At 35.6% G+C, this 14,607-nt stretch overlaps 1 protein-coding gene and 1 non-coding gene across 2 annotated transcripts in view; both read left to right on the forward strand.

Annotated features, from left to right (window-relative positions):
• COL21A1 (collagen type XXI alpha 1 chain) overlaps positions 1-14,607 on the forward strand; it is a 135,659-nt gene that overhangs the window by 94,579 nt on the left and 26,473 nt on the right. Inside the window, exon 17 of the mRNA XM_058554129.1 lies at positions 1,705-1,758. Within this exon, the coding sequence (XP_058410112.1) occupies positions 1,705-1,758 (54 nt within the window). The remainder of the gene's footprint in view (positions 1-1,704; positions 1,759-14,607) is intronic.
• Positions 12,242-12,409, forward strand: LOC131414268 (U1 spliceosomal RNA). The gene has a single exon (XR_009222161.1). It is a non-coding gene; the product is annotated as a U1 spliceosomal RNA (small nuclear RNA).

A 14,607-nucleotide genomic window follows, 5' to 3' on the forward strand; every position in this document is an offset into this window, starting at 1 on the left:
GAGGGAGGGTTGCCCTGAGCTCACATCTGTTGCCAATCTTCCTCTTTTTGCTTGAGGAAGATTAGCCCTGAGCTAACATCGTGTGAATCTTGATCTATTTTGTATGTGGGTTGCTGCCTCAGCATGGCCACCAACGAGTGGTGTAGGTCCATGCTCGGGAACCAAACCTGGGCTGCCGAAGCAAAGCATACTCAACTTAACCACTAGGCCATGGGGCTGGCCCTGGTGAGACTTTTTAAACTATAGCTTTTGGGGATCTAACATACTTCTTTGTTTCTCTTTGATATTTTCATAAGCTTTTCTGTAGAACCATTGGGTGAACAGACCTCCCCTCCCCCTAATTTGGTTAATTTATAGGAAAACCTACTTTGTTCCTTCTATCCTCAACTGTCATCTAGTGTTTGCAAATAAAATTGGAACAGATGAAATATTTGGCTTTAGTTGGTATTTCACTGTGCTGATGAAATGCAAGAATTCATAAAAGGAGGAGAATCAATGTTTATATAATGTGATATGGTTGAATTTTTTTCTAAGTGCTATGTTAGCCAAGTTTTATTGGTTTTTCCCTCTGTGGTTCATTTTCTACAGTTTTTGGAAAATCATTAGAATGTGAATCTGTGGAAAACAGTGTTGGCATATGCTTCAGTGCATATATTCTGAGACTCTTTCCCCTTAAACCTATTTCAACTCAGATATTTGAGGTATTTACCAGAAAAATGCTTTTGTTTTACTTTCTCTCTTGCTCTCGTGTAGGAAGAAATGTTCTCTCTGGTATGCAACAAGTGTGGAATAATTGTTTGCAAAGAACTTGACTTGTTATGACCCAGCACTTTGCTAAACAGAAACAAAATCAAGGCTCTTAATGACTGTTAGGTTTCAAAAAGGCTAAATGTTTGAAGGTGTGTCTGTGTATTTCAAGAGGCTCTCCCCCACTGCTCTTTATTATTGTCTGTGCAGTTTAATAGCTGTATTGATCTGTGGATATTATACATTTTAGGATTAAATTCAGCTAATATTTATTGTTAGGAAATATAGTGTCAGATACTTTTGTGTACGCTAGTAATTGATTCATTTGGGGAAAACTTTTAGGATGCTAAAAGGTGGATATAAAATAAGATGCTTAAATAATTTGAGCAAAGTAATTTAAAGATATATAATTGAAAACTATTATAATTTTGACAGCTACCTACAAATATACATTCTAGATGTTTATTTTAAATATGTAGATACTAAAGTGCCAAATAATTTCAAGTAATAATGTATAAATAACTCCGTTCTTAATGAAAGCTTTATTTTGGTTTTAAAATACAACTTTTGGGAGGCAAGGTCGAATTAGGTCCAATAAGATGATCAACTTTAAAGTAAAAATAAATATGAAAAGAATTGATATAAACCTTGCTCACATTTACTTTGAAGGTAAGAATGATGTTCTATTCTCATATGAATGAGTATACAGTACCACAGTTATTTTATAACTTAACTCAGTTATGTGCTGTCCTGTGTAGATTTGATATTTATATAGTCACTTTGTGAATTTCGGAATAAGTTATTTGATGTCAGGAAAAGTTAATATCAATAATCCAGAAAAAATTTTTATTTTTCTGTTTGTATCTAATGTGCTTTAATATGTGATGTTATAATATATAGTATTATTTTAGTAAGCATACCTGAAAATGGAATTCTCTTTCTTTTTATCATTAAAAGGGAGAAGCAGGACCTCCAGGGGCGCCGGGGCAGGATGGATCACGGGGAGAGCCTGTGAGTACCTTCTCGATTCCGTTCCAAAGGATGAAGTTCTTTTCCGTCATGAAATCCTTTGACTATTTAAGTTCTCCTCCTAGTTGCCCTCTTCTTGTTCAGTGACTTCCAGATTTGGCAGATGTTGAAGCTCATTCTAGAATGCTGTAAAATATTAAAATATTTAGTCCTCTTTTGCAAACCAGGAAGAATTTTGTTAGCAGGAGATTTATGTGTGGTATGAATTACAGTCACAAGCACTCATGCCCACACAAGCAAGTGGTTAACACAAATAACATCGTCTTTTGCTAAGCCTTTAGTCAATGTCACCTTGTCGCTTGTTCATTGTTTGGTAGTATGCTCTCTGGGATCATGTGTTCAATAAAAATTGGAGTAAAATATATGATTGAGAAGGTACTGAATTTGAATCCTGGATATATGTATTTTTAGAAAGCATGCTAGATGACTCAACTTCAGATGAGTTTTGGAAATAATTTCCCCACCTTTTATTCGTACAACTCATGGCCAACATTGGCCAACATTTAAATACCAGCAGGTTTTATTCGTCCAAGGTAGTTATCTTCAGGGAAGTTGCAATTTGTTTTGGGGGGAATGAAGTCAAGAAATTAAATCATAGCCATGGTATATTGCAGTTTATCACAAAGTGTTCAGTTGGGTGCTCAGAATCTAAATATTGGGGGTAAGAAGGAGAGAGGAATCACTGAGGCTTCTTTAAGGGGGTGGGGAATTCAACTATCCTTAGAATCACTCAATCAAATATTCATTGAATTCTCATCTTGTATATTATGATGCACTGGGGCAAGTTCTCTACATAAGGACTGCTTCAAGGAGCTTATAATCGAGTTTGAAAATCAGCAAAAATTGATACAAATAATTACCAATCTGGGACATTTTATAGTAAATGCCAAACATGAATTTAACATGGAGTCAGAAGTCCAAGGTTTGAAGGTAGTCTCTGCCATATTCCAGCTGTATGAGCTTAGATAAATAACATCTCTGAAAACCTTTCTCTTCATCTGAAAAGTGTACGTACTTATAATGCCTACTCCATAGGGTTGTTGTGAGGCTTACATAGGAAATGTGAAAACATTGCACAAATGTGTGGGGTTATCCTAAGTGCTGGAGAAGTAGAGGAAAGGAGTCTTGTATCATGAGGTGACTGAGAAGTTTTTACCAAGGATTTGGGGATAGATCTGGTCATGCAAGGATGACTGGGAATGAAAAGAAGACAAGAGAGAGAACTAATATCAATGAAGACCCACAGGTGGGATGGTTAAGGGTGGGCCCAAGAAATAATGAAATGATGTTAATGAGGTCCTAGGGCTGCAGTGAAGGGTCCTTGATGGGTGGTAGGAAGTAAAGTGGAGAAGGTGGTTAGGGTCCTCATATGGAGATCCTTGACTATGAATTTGGAAAGTAAACTTTATTCACTTGCCATTGAAGTTTGTAAAAAAGAAAAGTAACATGATAAAAAGAAGTGCTTTAGAGACAGTTATAAGCTAGTGTTATATGCAGAATGGATGGAAAGGAGAAGAGACTGGAATCGGAACACTAATTAACTAGCTGTTTTGACAGACCAGGCATGGGTGAATAAGGCCTTAACTAGAATGTTAATTGGAATGAAGATAATTCAATAGGGATGGTATGAGCTGAATATATCTGACCCATAATTTTTTATTAAAGGAGAATTCTAGGACTTGGTAACTGGATGTGCGACTAGGTGTGTTTGTTTATGTTCTTGTTTCAGAAATAATGTAAATGTGTGTGTGTGTGCATGACACGTGTATGCACACAAACAGGGATAGGCGTTGGGGAGGGGAAGACAGAGAAGTGAGAAGGAGAGAGAAAGCTGAAAGGGAAGAGAAGAGAGAAGGAAGAACAGGAAGAGGAAAATAAGAGACAATGGACATGAGAGCCCGGTTATAATTTGAGTGGATTGTGTTCTTAATGTTTGCGAGTCAGTTACTGGAATTTGTGACTCATTTTTCCATAGAAACAATGTTATAAAGGGCACGCTGACCGGCAAGTCTATGTAAACCATAATACAATATAAGCAACATACCTTTACTTTGAAAATACTGCTACTACGATCCTGTTAATAAAACCAAACAGAGAAAAGAATAAGTAGGGAGTGAAGAGGGCTTGAAGGGGATGTTTTCTCTCCCCAGGCTGCCTGTTCCTTACTGTCAGCCGCAAGCTGACACTGATTTACATCTGCACCTGCCCACTCCTACTTTTTTAAGGCTTAGAGCTTCTGCACCAGCATAAATGTCCATCCCAGGCAGCAGGGCCCTTCAGATTTCAACCTTTTCTTTCTGTTCTCCCTTCCTCCCAACATTGATTGCATTCCTAGAATGTGTAAAGCATGGAGTTTAGTGAGGGGAGAAACACAGGGATGCCCCGGAGAGGTTTACAGCCTCGTGGGGGAGATAGACAATAAAAGGATAAAGAAAAAAAACTAAATTACCAAGTTCTAGAAAAGGACAAGCAAGGTGCTGAGGCAGGGAATAATGACCCAGGGATATTGGAGGTTATTTAGATGTAATCTCTCCTCCTAAACCAGCCAGTTAGAAAACTGGGAGTTACCGAGTGAGACTCTTCAGCCCCTCCCCCACCGTATAGTAACAGATCAGGAAAGGCAAGAAAGCATCCCTTACCCCTTCTCTCCCTCTCCTCTCTCTTTCCTGCTAAATGGTAGAGAGGAAACATACTGTGGTAGCAAAGCAATTAATAGATCAAGCATCTAAAATTTGCCCATGTTATCTAGATATAATTCTTGTCTCTATTCTCTTCCAATTGAGAACATATATTATTACAAACTATTCTGTTATTTTGATGATTAATGAAAACTTGGTTGTTAAAAATATCATCCTGTGAAGATTGATCTTTACCGTTTGTGGAAAAGCTTTGAAAACAGGAAAAAAATGAAAGTTTATATATTTGGTGAGACAAAGAAATGAAGACTTTTCCGTTGCATGTGGATGCTGGTTTTAAGTATTTATAATGAATGATTTGGCCCCACTAAAAACGGCATGTTCACTTTATTTGTTCTGTAATGTGGAAGCCAAGAAAATTAATGGAGCTTAAGTTGGAAGGACAAAAGCTCTTAGAAAAAATGCTTTAAAGCTAATTAAACACAGCTTACAGCAACTGGATGATGATTCATCCCTTTAAGCAGATTGATAAATATGAACACTAACTCCTGGAATTCAAATTAAGGACAAAAGCTATATTTCATTGGGAAATGATTATTGCTTTAAGGTACAATTGCATTTACATGCCAATACTTTGAAATTTAAAGGCTAGTATTGGTCAATCCTAAGAGTAATTCAGTCTTAAGGGTAATCCTAAAATATTTTCAAATGGGACGTATCTAGGTAACAGCAAAGGCATTTAAATAGAAAGCCTGTGCTTTGGGTAATTAGAATAGACATGTAAAAATGAGGACTAATACAGTTCTAATAAGAAATAGTAGGTCAGACTCAAGAAAATTTTAGAAGAATTTCTCTGACTACTAAGTGTAGTAGGTTGAAATATGCTTCCCCCCAAGATATCAGATCCTAATACCTGAAACCTGTAAATGTTATCTTATTTGAACAAAGATCTTTGCAGCTGTGATTAAATTAAGGCTCTTGTGATGGGGAAATTATCCTGGACTATCTCGGGAGAGGCTGATCTAGTTAGCTGAAAGGCCTTAAGAGCAGAGCTGAATTTCTCAGAGGAGACCGTGAGAACATGGTGGCTGAGACTGGAGTGATGACGCTACAAGTCAAGGAATGCTGGCAGCTACCAGGAGTTGGAAGAAGCGAGGAATGGATTCTCCCCTAGAGCCTCTGGGGGGAGTGCAGCCCTGTCAAGACTGTGACTTCAGATATCTGGCCTCCAAAACTGTGGAGAATAAAATTCTGTTGCTTTACGCTACCACGTTTGTAGTAATTTCTTTTGCAGCAGCCATGAGAAACTAGTACAGTGTGGGCTTTTCATCCAGTCTAATCCTTAACAATCATTTATATAATGAACCTGTATAAAAAGTCATGTGAGTACATACTGATACCTGTCAAACTCTTGGTAGCACATGTATTCATCAAAAACATTTGGGCTTAAAGCAAATAGACAGACAGGTTTAAATAACAATTTGGTTAAAAGCAAGGCTCTTCAGTCACTAACATTTTCAGATTCATCAATTTTGTTAAACTTTGTTAAATGTGTTTTTAAAAACTTTTGTCCACTTCTCATTTTTCTATGTTTTTGAGTTTTTCTATTTAGCAACTTTTAGCCCATATGTCTTCTCTGTACTAGTCATCATATTGCAAAGTTGGAACAACTTAAATGACTGATACTTAATGTATTATGTATATAAACCACAGTTTAAAAATATACTATATGAATATATATATGCATAAGAAAGGATCTTCCTGGTAAACATGGTTTAATCATGTTTTGGTTACTTTGCTTACTTTTTCCCCCAGGATGGTTTTTGATGTTTGTTATGTTCCATTTTTGCTTGTCTGTATTTTATTTTCCTTCTGAAATTAAGCCTGGCTTCTGAGTGTCTTGCAGTGTTTCTTTTTAAAAGATGTTAGGCTTGTCAGACTGCATTTTCATTTTTGTGCCGAGGAATGAAGAACAATCAGATTGCTTCAAGGAATTCTCAATTGTTGGAAATGTGTTTTCCTAAGTTCTCACAAAATCCCTCTGATTTTATCTTGGCAGTTAGCTGGAGTTGGGGACACGGCAGAACAGGGGCAGCTCACCAAATTTACTAGTTGTTGAAAAATGATAACTGGACACATTCATTTTCGACCAAATCAGCTTTTAGACCAAATTATCATGTTGACCAGCTACTTTGCTTTGGCCAGTTCTCGCTGACCAAATCTCCTGCACTATCTTTGTTTCCCTTGCTTCTTCGTCATAGCTATTCTTGTGCTCAATCCTGATTACATCTTGGATTTAGTGTAACATTTTCCCCGGGCAGTTTGAGCCATTTGCTTGTGGTTCTTTGCACACCAGCCAGCCCATTATGCACAGGGAGCCTACAGCTCATGGTAAAGATTTGTGGGCAGTACTTGTGTTCCACTCTGAGCTGAGATCCCAGGAGCTCCATGAGGATGAGAGAAAGGATGCCACATTTTCTGGATCCATGGAGGTGAGCAACTATTTCTTAGTTAAGGATATCTTAAATCTTTTATTCTGGACGTGTTTGCTGTATCATTTTTCCAGGGATGAAGACATGGGGATCACTGTACTATTTGAGGACATTGGCTCGTAGAGGCTTTTGCTATTTCCTTTCCTCATGCCTTTTGAATTCTTGTTAACCACATGTTATGCTTGTCTTGATGGTGTAATGTTAAATGCTGAGCCAGTCCAAGTCATCATTTACTTAAGAGACAAGTAGGTCTTTTGTTTAATCACCTTTTCTGTGGTGTGATTATTTGACATGTCATTTTTATGCATAGAGGCCAAAGACATGCATAAAATTCTTGGGGAAAGTTAATGTTGAACTGCTATGGTGGTTTCCCATGTGGAATAATCCACCTTATTATACCAGTAATATGGAGGTGTCTTTGTTTGCCCACTTGACTGCATTTTTTGTTTAGCCTGAAAAGAAAGGTAAGAGGAAAAAACTCCACTAGTTCTGTTGTTCTTATTTGATTTGCAATTGTATAGTAAACTTTTTAAAGTCTTCTGTACAGATGTGTAACACTTTTTTGCACTGATCTTTCAGGGACCAGGAGTGGCACATCCTTGGTATGTGTTGAGTCAAACAACTTTAACCTGATATCTGCTGTTAAGAATCTCATACAGGACTTTTAGTGTGAAGGCTACGCACATTGAACAATTCAGAAAATTTTGAAAATTCAGTTTTATCTATTATTGTAATAATCTTCTGCTAGTTCCAAGGTTATGTTTTAAAACCTGATTGAGAATTACTCTTAGAATGCATTTTGAAGTAGGTTTTATCTAAATTAAATAATGTAAATGGCTGATTTATATATAGGAAAGATTAAATTTGTAAGCAATATCTACAACATTTTGGTTTCCCCAAATATAGCATTTGGCATTGTAATGACTGTGAAAATATTATATATATATTTTAACTTTACAAAGCAAATGTTGGCCTTTAGTCTATACAAGGTAGTTAATAAAGTCCCACCAGGTTTAATCATGGATCTGTTTGATTCTTTCCTATTATCATTGGCATGGTAAAGCCAGACCACCATCAAAATCTTTATAGAGCAACATTGAGGATCTTAAATTTGGAAGCTCTGTGCCTATGGTACTGATCATTTTTGTTGTTGTTGTTCTGAAGAAATCTTTTTATATATGGTCATTGTAAGATTGATAAGCATTAAAATATATTTATTTGAATTTTCTTCTTCTTTATTCATATCTTTATAATTTGAAGAAAGAGGCTTTATTGAGCCCTGAAATGACAAGAGCAATAAATGCAATTGGACAAGTGAAATGATGCGTGATTAATTCTCAGAATGGGTAACATCCTCTGAGTAAATAGAATCTCATTGTTGCTTATGTAGGCTCAGTATTCTCACTGGCAGGGGGATTGACTATCCATCTCTGCTGTGAAAAGAATGGGTGTGAGGAAACTGACATCACCATCTATACAAGATATTGAGTCTAGATTTCAAGGCTTTCAAGACTTTGACTTTAAAATTATGTATTCTTGGGGCCGGCCCCGTGGCTTAGTGGTTAAGTGCACACGCTAGGCTACTGGCGCCCCCGGTTCGGATCCCAGGCGCGCGCCGATGCACCACTTCTCTGGCCATGCTGAGGCCGCGTCCCACATACAGCAACTAGAACAATGTGCAACTATGACATACAACTATCTATGTATGGGGCTTTGGGGAAAAAAAAAAGGACGAGGATTGGCAATAGATGTTAGCTCAGAGCCGGTCTTCCTCAGCAAAAAGAGGAGGATTAGCATGGATGTTAGCTCAGGGCTGATCTTCCTCACAAAAAATAAACAAATAAAAGAAAATTATATATTCTTTAGTTATCTGGGGCCCAGGGGTGGTTTTGTATACTTTTCCTTAAAAAACCTTTGAGATCTAAGAGGTACTCATGTGAGATTCTTGAATTAGTCCAAATAACATTCTCCAGTTTCAAATCATGAAGAATACAGAATTAACAAAACAGTGTTGTTCCGGACAAGGCATATTTACTTTAATACTGAGTTCATGATCCATATAAACTGCTGTTTTAGCAGATGAAGTGAAAAAGGTTTACATTCATCCTACTTTTAATGAGCATGGAAACAACTACTTTTTTTATGTGATCCAGAGTGCACACTTCGGTAACTAGATCATTTCATTCTAAAGATCTCTTTCTTGTTTTTTATGTTTAAGAAATATTTTCGAAGTGCTTGAGTGTGGTCACCACGTTGAACACTAGGCAAATGTTTGATACCTCTGAGAATTAACACCAGAAAATCATTTATGTTCTGGGTGTGTTTAAGGGATGTTAAAACACAGATAAGGAAGATCTGAGAAAGACCTCTTGAAAATATTTATTTTGTTTATATCAATATGCTTTTTTATTTTTGATAATCAGTTAAGCATCTAATAATTAGGTAATTGATTTCCAATAGTTCTAGGTACCTAAATGGTTTATAAAAATGATTTTTGTAATTTTGAATACTGAAGTGTTCCATTGTTTGAAATAGATATGCCTAGTGTAGTCATAGTTAGCTGCTTATGCTCTGTTTTAATTTTGTTTCTTTAAAAGATTGTGGCTTTGAAATGCTTTTGGCATAGATGCACACTTTGGAGGTTGTAGGAAAAAAAACACAAGGTACGTTTTGACAAAAGATTATATTAATCATGAGTAGACTACTATTTATGAATACATTCCAGAAGTCATGGACTAATCAAATTGTTTGCAATGAATTTAATCCTATGGAAATAATTACACACAGGATATTAGAATATAAATTTCTTTTAATAATTTTATTAAAACCTAGGGACTAGGCTTTTCCGATGAAAATCTCTGTCTTCCAAATGAATGAAGTATAAAGAGTAATTTGATAAATGAATATTAAGATTAAATCAGGGCAAAGGAGTCTTATGATGATTTATTAGTTCTGAAAACTATGAATAATTTCTTTTTTGTGATAGAATTTTCTTCCTTTCTGCTGTCTACATAAAGAAAGAAAGCACTTGATGGATTTAGGTGAAACATGAAAAACTTCTGAACAATATTTAAAAAATGGAATGACTAATCACACAAAATGAGAAACCTCCATTAGAGAGCTTTGGAATTGTTACAGATTCTGACTGAGATGCAAACATGGGTGCTAATATTTGCTGAGCAATCATGGAGTGTAAACATTGTGCTAGGTGGTTTTAAATGGTACATTTATTCTCCAGTTAGGAAAATAGAAAATTCACTCAAGAAACGTACTCTACGAAGGTGTATATAAAAATCTTGTGGTGGGTTAAGACTTTTAAAAGCCATTAAAGACAAGTGAAGTTAATCATAAAAGGCAGAGTACTGAGAATTTTGATCAAGGGTTAAAGATTGGTGGGAAAATAATCTCTATATCGTAGTTTTTAAGCAGAGAGGCATAAAATGGATTATATGAAAATGTAATTGGTAGATAATCATAAATCAAATTAAAAACTTCCTAATGACTTGCCCCAGCTTAACACCTCCAATACAGATAATTTTTAAGACAGTCTTCTTCTTTTTTTCCCCTCATATAGAGCACTGTTCCTCCAACCGTGATCCACAAAGTACCTTAATCAGAATCACCAGAGATGCTTGTTAAAATTCAATTTCCTGGGCCCATCTTGATGAATCAGAGAGACTGAAGCCCAGGAAAGGGTATTTTGATGGCTGCCCCTTGTAAGTCTGGTAACTAAAGTTTGATAACTAGTGATATAGAGGCTATGATGCAGGTTGATAAAACAGAGGAATATGAAAGTAGTAGTAAGAAGTTACCTACTGGAGGAGAACAATTAATTTTAGTGACATTGGTAAAGGAAAAGAGAAGTATGACATCCTGTCATCCTTTAGGCCATATGTGCTTTTTAATACCTTCCTCTGGCTAAATAAGATTTAATATTTCTATGTATGATAATGTGAAAGCATATTTCTGAATGGATTCAGTTCTCTTGGTGTATTTAAAATACTTTATTAATTTTTGACAAAATTTGAGAAAAAAATCTATCTTGTAAAACAAAGATGCATCTATACGCAATTGACAAAACTAAACTTGTTTATATGAAGATAGATAAATCTTCACAAAGATAGGAATTCAGTCATTTAAATTTCTTTGTTTTATTATATGTTAAATTTTACGTGAAATGTTTAGGTTATTAATTTTCCTGGAAATTTACCTTAAAGATGTAATGGTGGGGCTAGCCCCGTGGTGTAGTGGTTAAGGTTGCACACTCCGCTTCAGCGGCCCAGGGTTCGCAGGTTCGAACCCCGGGTGCAGATTTATACGCCGCTCATTAAGCCATGCTGTGGCAGGCGTCCCACATACAAAATAGAGGAAGTTGGGCACAGATGTTAGCTCAGGGCTAATCTTTCTCAGCAAAGAAAAAAAAAAAAGACATAATAGTATTTAAAAATAAAACAATCTTTAGATCAGATGTATTACCATTTTTATTTTAGAAAAGTTCTGTTACTGTGGGAAAATGAGAGAAATGCTCCCAGGTAAGGCTGATCTTGTCAAATGCCAAATTTCTAGCTCTTTTATCAAAGAAATTGCTTCTTAAACACAGCATTGTCCGTCCCTAAGAAATATTGATGCCTTTGTCTAACAGTGTATCCTTGGCAACATGTGGAAAATTATCTGTGAGAATAACCTACCAAGTCAGGAAAACCAAGCGCATCTGTTACTCTCTGAGGGCCCGGCAGTAGGTCATCATAAGATCCTTCCAGTGGTGATCTCTGAGTTTGCAGTGTACTTCTTTCTTGCTATTGTAGGGGGTTTTAGTCCAACCAAATGATAGCCATGATCATTAATATCTTTACTTTTTTATTTTGAAAAACCAGTGTTTAACAATAGCTCCTCGGATAAGTTAAATGTGAGGAAAAAAATCTTAGATTTTTTTTTCTGAGAATTTTTTGGAATATAAAAATTCAAGGGCTAACTTTTAATTTATTATTTATTGCACATTTTAATTCTATTTTATTATTTATTTATACCTATTATTTTTATTCATTATTTATATTATTATATATTTTTATTTAACTTCTCTTAAATAGGCAAAAAATATAGAAGTTGTGTTGTAAATTTGAAAATTTGCCTTCACTTACCCAAATCCCATTCCCATCCCCCAAGATAATAACTGTTATTCATTCAATGAGATTCTTTCCAAACTTTTTCTTTGCATTTACAAATACGTAAACAAAATACCTATACATTTTTAAAATAAAAGTCATGTCCAGTGAAACTTTATTTAACTTCACAATATTATGGATATTTTGCCATTTCTTGTTATACAAGAGAATACATGTACTTAACTGGCAGGGGAGACACCATGATCACTCACGAAGGTGGTTTTCGCAGGGTGAGGCTTATCCGTTGCACTCCAAATGTGCTGACCCCTGCAATTTTCCCAAATGTGGGAAACTCGACTGCATAATTTGTGGCAGTGGGGGACTGCATTCATGCTCTCCCCTGGCAAAAAAGTAAATAAATATAAAATCTATCTCATTTCATTTTATTTATACCACGAATGTATTTCATCTAACCTCTCCTATTGATGTTACATATATTCCTGCAATATTTTTGGGGAAGGATGTATTCCAGTAGGTGGAATTACTACTTGAAAAATAAAGCCTATGTTTTATTCCTGATTTTAAGCAGAAATGTCTAGTGTTTCACCAAATATGCTGTTTACGGTTAGTTTCCGATTGATTCAGATTTAGGTTTACAGAGTTCTAGTCCTAGATTAGTAAGAGTTTTAAATAAATAATACATGATAAATTTTGCAGAATGCATTTTAGTATCTTTTGAGATCATTTTATATTGTTGCTCCTCTAAACTATTAATATAGTAACTTACATGAGCATATATGGATAGATTTCTCAATGTTGAGCACTCGTTGCATTCTGAAATAAGCCCTATTTAATCATGCTGTACTTTTGTTCTAATGTACTGCTAAATTTGATTTACTAACATTATAGTAAAGCCATTTGCATTTGTGTTAACAAATTAGATTAGCTTGTAGACCTTTTTTTTTTTGCTGAGGAAGATTTGCTCTGAGCTAAATCTATTGCCTGAGCTAACATCTGTTGCCAATCTTCCTCTTTTTTTTTTTGTATGTGAGCCATTCTGACAGCATGGCCACTGACAGACAAGTGGTGTAGGTCTGTGCCTGGGAACTGAACCCTGGCTGCAGAAGCGGAGGCTGCCAAACTTAACCACTAGGCCACCAGGGCTGGCCCTAGATTTCTTTTTTTAGGTATTATTCTTGACTAGTTTTGTTATTAGGATTATGATGTCCTCATAATTTGAATTTAGATGATCTCCATCTTTTTTAATGCCCTGGATAAGTTTAAATAACATAGAAGCTATCTTGTCCTTTAATATTAGATAATATTTCTGTGGTAGGCAAAATAATGACTTCTCCATCCCCTCAAAAGTTATCCACATCTCAACCTCCAGAACCTGTGAATATGTTACTTTACATGGTAAAGAGACTTTGCAGATGTGATTAAGGTTAATGACTTTGAGATGGGAATATTATCCTGGATTATCTGGGTGGACCCAATCTAATCACGAGTAATTAAAAGTGGAAGAAGATGGATGAGGAATGGGTCAAAAAGATTTGACTCGAGAAGGACTTGACTGGCCTTTGCTGGTGTTGAAGATGGAGGAGGGGGCCATGAGCTAAGGAATGTGGTGGCCTCTAGAAGCTGGGAGTGGCCTTCAGCTTACAGCCAGCAAGAAAACAGAGACCTTGGTCCAACAACTGCGAGGAATTCAATTCTGCCAGTATCCTGAATAAGCAGGAAATGGATTCTTCCCTAGAGACTCCAGAAAGGACTGTAGCCTTGCCGGTTCCTTGAATTAAGCCCAGTGAGGCCCATGCTGGACTTCTGAACTACAGAACTATAAGATAATACATTTGTGTTGTTTTAAGCCACTAAGTGTGTGGTAATTTGTCATGGGTCAATAGAAAACTAACGTAATTTCCTTTACATCTTTTCCTTTAGCGAATGCTTATTAGTCTATCATCTCATTATGTTTTAATAAGAAAAATGATGCAATACATTATACAAACATAACAAAATTCACAATGGGCTAAGTTACATGATAAATAATACAGTGATTTAGATGTATATACATAATATTTTAAAAATATGAGGTTATAAATAAAAGATGACACAGAAGATAACAAATTAGATATAATTTTCAAATATTTGGTTACTTTTTACCAAATAAATTAGCTAAGATTAAAAAACTTCATTCATTTGTTTTCTTCATCAAACTAGCTTCACCTTTGATTTGGTGTTTTAAAATATTTTTCTTTGGTGACTTCTGTCATATATGAAATTTCAAAAAAAATACAATTTTCATATTTCTCTGGAAAATGGTGTGTAACTTCTACTCAGCAGCTCAGTCAGCTATAAAGGTCTTTGAAAAATTCATTTTCAGTTTTCTCCTTAATAAGAAATTCACCACCATTTGTTTTGAGTTATACAATGACATTCCATGTACCCAAAAAGTATGGTCTTCACTTTTTAGGTTTTCAGAGGATCAGAGCTCATTTTAGAACAACTCTGGTACTATTGTGGAACTTTCCTTCAAATGGAATTGGTTTCAGTTTACATATGTCTATATGTATATGTTCCTTTAAACTCACTGATGTATGT

Source organism: Diceros bicornis, chromosome 14 (genome assembly GCF_020826845.1).
Source record: "Diceros bicornis minor isolate mBicDic1 chromosome 14, mDicBic1.mat.cur, whole genome shotgun sequence".
NCBI classification, from domain to species: domain Eukaryota; kingdom Metazoa; phylum Chordata; class Mammalia; order Perissodactyla; family Rhinocerotidae; genus Diceros; species Diceros bicornis.